At 45.4% G+C, this 4797-nt stretch overlaps 1 protein-coding gene across 1 annotated transcript; it reads left to right on the top strand.

Annotated features, from left to right (window-relative positions):
* Positions 1–344: 344 nt before the first annotated feature.
* On the top strand, positions 345–3695 carry LOC147890606 (pentatricopeptide repeat-containing protein At2g33680-like). Its single transcript, XM_087391131.1, has one exon. The coding sequence runs from the start codon at positions 831–833 to the stop codon at positions 3306–3308; it is 2478 nt and encodes an 825-aa protein (XP_087247257.1). The 5' UTR covers positions 345–830; the 3' UTR covers positions 3309–3695.
* The last annotated feature ends 1102 nt before the right edge of the window (positions 3696–4797 follow it).

The following is a 4797-nucleotide window of genomic DNA, read 5'->3' as shown; positions in this document are numbered from 1 at the left end:
ACGTGGACAACCAAGTATAGGATGGCTGCCACATAGCATCCTACATGGTTGCCCTGATGTCGTCACTTATAACGGCACTGCATTGTCATGTTGACATGTGGACAGCCAATTGGGATGGCTGCTACATAGCATCCTACATGGCTGCCCTGGTGTCGTCACTTTGTAAATTCTCTCTCTTTAGGCAGGCAGCATAGTGGAACCAAACCCTCTTTCTTCCCTTTCGTTGAGCCACGTGGCACACTATAAAAAGCAATCCCAAATCCACATGAGTGAATCCTATATTTGATGTTGCTAGATATTGCCTCCCCGGGTCTAGTTTCTCTCCCCTTGGTATATGCAGTGGCTTCGAACGAGATTCTACCCGCCCAACCTAACACCGTTCACTGCTGCCTGCCCGGTTCTAGTTGTGTGTCTCTCTCTTTTGTCTATGGTAAGATCTGCAAAACCTGGTCAGGGAAAATGAGCCTTCTCGGACTAGTAGGCCCAGAGCATTCGGCTTTGCTTGTCTAATGCACAAATTTTGTGTTCTGTCGTTATACCACTCACACACGCAACAGAATCTCCTTCAACAAACCAGCAAAAATTTGCTAAAGAGAATTGCCAGGTGTGGTAAGCTACTAGTCTGGTAGAAAACGAGGACGAAGGTTCATCACAACTAGCCGGAACGCAGCAACCCACCGTGCCTTCTCAACTTCTCTGCACCTACAGATATAGAGTAAACTCGCCGTCAATGCAAATTCTGCATCTGAGGCTGCGTCTTGTCTGAGGTCATGCGTTACAGGATCTTTTCTCATTTAAGGTAGGCTCTTTGCTTGCGTTTTCCATTAATTATGGGCTTACAGCTTAGGCTGCCCCTCTCTAGTCATTCGTTTGGTTCAGACAGGGATGGAGATGCTATCCTCAAGAGGCTGCCTCAGCTGAATGAGGGGAAGGAAATTCGAATTCTTACAAGGGAACGTTTAAACGAGCTTCCTGTGTTTCAGAGAAACAATTTGATAAATATGTATGTGAAGCGTGGTAGTATCCTGGAAGCCTTCCATGTGTTTGACAGCATGCCAGAGCGCAATGTGGTGTCATGGAATATTATCATTCTCGGGCATGCCAAGCAGGAAGAGGGGGCTCGAGCGTTGGAGTTGTATGCACGAATGTACCAGGAAGGTAATGTCCAGCCGAATGATCGAACCTTTGTTGGCGCATTGAAGGCTTGCCTGGCATTGTTGGAAGCGGGCAAGGAAACTGAAAGGAAATTCGTAAGATCGGAATGCCTGGCGAAAGGTAGAGCCATCCACTCCCAAATAGTAAATAATGGCTTTGAGTTCGATGCGTTTGTGGGAAGCAATTTGGTGAACCTGTATGTCAAATGTGGGAGCATGCAGGATGCATGGAGTGTCTTTGATGAGTTTCCTCTTCGCGATGTGGTTACGTGGACTACCATGATCCTAGGGTTTGTTGAGCAAGAAGACTCTATAGTGGCTTTGGAATTATATGCACAGATGCGTAAGGAGGGTGTCCAACCGGATGATCGAACCTTTGTTGCTGCATTGAAGGCCTGTAGTAGCCTGGCAGTACTGGAAGAGGGCCAATACGTTGAAGGAAAATTTATGAAAGTGAAGTGCCTCGCGAAAGGTAGAGCCATCCACTCCCATGTCACAAAGAGTGTTTTTGGGTTAGGTGTATTCATAGGCAATGCCTTGGTGAATATTTATGTCAAATGTGGGAGCAGGGAAGATGTCCAGCTTGTCTTTGATGGATTGCCTCATCGTGATGTGGTTACGTGGGCTACCATAATCCTTGGGTATGCTGAACAAGAAGACAATGAACTTGCATTGGAGATGTATGCACGGATGCACCGGGAAGGTGTACAACCAGATGATCGAACCTTTGTGGGGGCATTGAAGGCTTGCAGTGGCCTGGCAGCAGTAGAATTGGGTCAGCATGTTGAAAGAAAAGTCAGGAAATTAGGGTGCCTGGAAAAAGGTAGAGCCATCCACGCCCAAGTACTAATGAGAGCCTGTGAGTTAGATGTATTCATGGGAACCGCCTTGATGAGTATGTATGCAAAATGTGGAGGCATGGAGGATGCACGGTGTATCTTTGAGGAGTTGCCTCATTGTGACGTGGTCACATGGACTACCATTATCCTGGGGTATGTTGAACAAGGAGACAGTGCACTGGCTTTGGAATTGTATGAGCAGATGCATCTTGAAGGTGCCCATCCAGATGAACGAACCTTTGTTGGTGCATTGAAGGCTTGCAGTAGCCTGGCAGAGCTGGAAGAGGGTAATGAGGCTGAAGGAAAGTTCTCAAAATTAGGGTGCCTTGTGAAAGGTAGAGTGATCCACTCTCAAGTAGTAAAGAAGGGCTTTGAGTCGGGTGTATTTGTGGGAAGTGCCTTGGTGAATATGTATGCAAGATGTGGGAGCATGGAGGATGCAAGGTGGATCTTCGATGAACTACCACATCGTAATGTGGTTACCTGGACTACCATGATCCTGGGGTATGCTGAGGAAGAAGAAAGTGAGGAAGCTTTTAGGCTTTATGCACAGATGCAAGATCAAGGTTTGTCTCCAAATAGCTTTACCTTCGTCGCCATCTTGAAAGCATGTAGCAACACAGCAGCTTTAGAAACTGGAAAGGAACTGCATTTTCAACTTAGAAGGGTTGGTTTTGAGACCATTGCAATTGTGGCAAACAGTCTTATTCACATGTATGCTAAATGTGGGAGCATGGTTGATGCCCATCGGTTGTTTGATGCATTGCCTTTTAGGGAGGTTGTGGCATGGAATGCGTTGATTGCAGGATATGCTCGTCAGGGGAAAAGTGACCTTGTGTTTTATTTGTTTGAGAAAATGAGGCAGGAAGGCATACAGCCAAACAGGATCACATTTCTGAGCATTCTCACTGTATGCAGTCATGCGGGTCTCGTGGACAAGGGTCAGGACTATTTTCAGGCTATGAGCAATCAATATGGGATTTTCCCAACTGTTGAACACTATACTTGCATGGTTGATCTCCTCAGCCGTGCTGGCCGAGTGGACGAGGCAGTTCTGATAGTGGAAGAAATGCCTTTTCAACCTACTGTTATTATATGGCTGACTGTGTTGGGTGCTTGTCATAAGTGGAAGAATGTTGAGGTTGGAAGACATGCCTTCGAAAATGTGGTGAGATTGGATGAAAAACTACCTCCGGCATATGTCTTGATGGCAAACATCTATGCTGATGCTCACATGCAAGAGGACTATGACAGCATAGACATGATGAGAAAGATTGCTCAAGCAATGACAAATGCACAGAGTCTCATGGTCTAAGGACCATTGCTACTTAGCATACCAAAACTCACTACACCCCACCACAGAAATCTCTGTTGCACGTTAGGCCCCAAGCAGGACAATGAAGTAATGCAATGTTGCCACCTTTAGTCCAAACAGGATCAGTTCCTTTCTGTGCAGTTGTAAATGGAACTTGCATCAAAATGGATAATTGTGTCGTTTTGTCTGATGTAAGAGCAGTGGCCTGGTGACAAGCATCATACCCTTGAAGATTTTCTACCGACACCTGTAGATGTGCCCATGGTGGTGTTGCTTGGGCAGAAGTTGTAGCCACTTTCTCAATGTGCCTTCATATTGCAGTTTCCACTTTGTCATCATATATTTTGTATGCACTCTAAAGGAATAGGAGGCATCATTAAACACCTTCAGTGCAAGGTTCATCTCTCCTGAGGGAAACTCTGGAGTCTTTGAAGCACTTGGTCACATGGGTAATCTCGTGGTTGCTTGCTAAACTCCATATTGCTTGGGTCTTCAATCCCTCTTGGTACCTACAACAATTTACTAAAGCGCACAACCATGGCACCCATTAATGGTTAGCACTTTGCATGCAAATAATACTCTGTGGACCTAATCCTAGTCATTGTGGCCGTCCTCACCAAGCAAACATGTGCACATAAAACAACTAATTTTGATTGTACCCAGCGCTTCCAGCCGTAATCAAGGACTTTGACTAAGGGTCAAGGTGCCTTAATTAATGCTAGAATTCTAGGTTATGTCAAATCGGTCTGCATGGGTATGGGCGGTGAAGGAAGGACCTCTGAGTGAGTGCTTTGGGGAGTACACATTGGAGTGTAGACTGTAGAGTAGAGTGGGGTCTATGAAGGTAGAGGCTGGAGGCGGGCTACAGCGCATGGAGCAGTCCGACCAGTGGTCAACCAGTAGGCATACAGGGGGCGAAGGTAGTAAAGGTGGCGGCAAACAAAGTGACGGTGGGGGGGAGCAAAACAGTAAAGGGCAAGCAGCAAGGAATCGGGAGCAGTAAGGACTCCGGGAGCACGGGATAGAGGCACGGTATAGGTGAGTAGCTGAGAAGAAGGTGGGGAGCAGGGTCACTTAAATAGAGAGGAGTTTGGTCTCAGGGGGCGGGCTAGCAGAGAGTCGTGGTCAGTTGGGTGTTCTGGTCAGTCGAGTTAACATAAAGTTAGGGAGGTCATGTGGAAATATTTTTTATAAAAAGAAAGTTTTTAGAGTAAAAAATTACAAAAAAGTAGAGGATTAAATACTTTATACATGTATAAGGGAATAAGTAGTAAAAAAGGTTTTATAAAAGATGCGGAAGGGCGAGGAGATTTGGGAAAAGAAAAAATTAATTTAAAAAACCAAAGAGTTTGGAAGTTAGGAAAATTTTTAAAAAAGGAGGGGGGATTTTTTTGGGTTTTAAGGGCTTGAAAGAGATAAATTAAGGGAAAACTTTAGGAGTTTAGATTTAGATATTAGAATAGTGGAACTAATAGAAAAGGGGGGAAAT

This window comes from Dipteris shenzhenensis, chromosome 19 (assembly GCF_047967505.1).
Source record: "Dipteris shenzhenensis isolate YYH24624 ecotype China chromosome 19, Dip_SZ_1.0, whole genome shotgun sequence".
Taxonomy (NCBI): domain Eukaryota; kingdom Viridiplantae; phylum Streptophyta; class Polypodiopsida; order Gleicheniales; family Dipteridaceae; genus Dipteris; species Dipteris shenzhenensis.
This window is presented reverse-complemented; position numbering and strand designations above follow the sequence as displayed.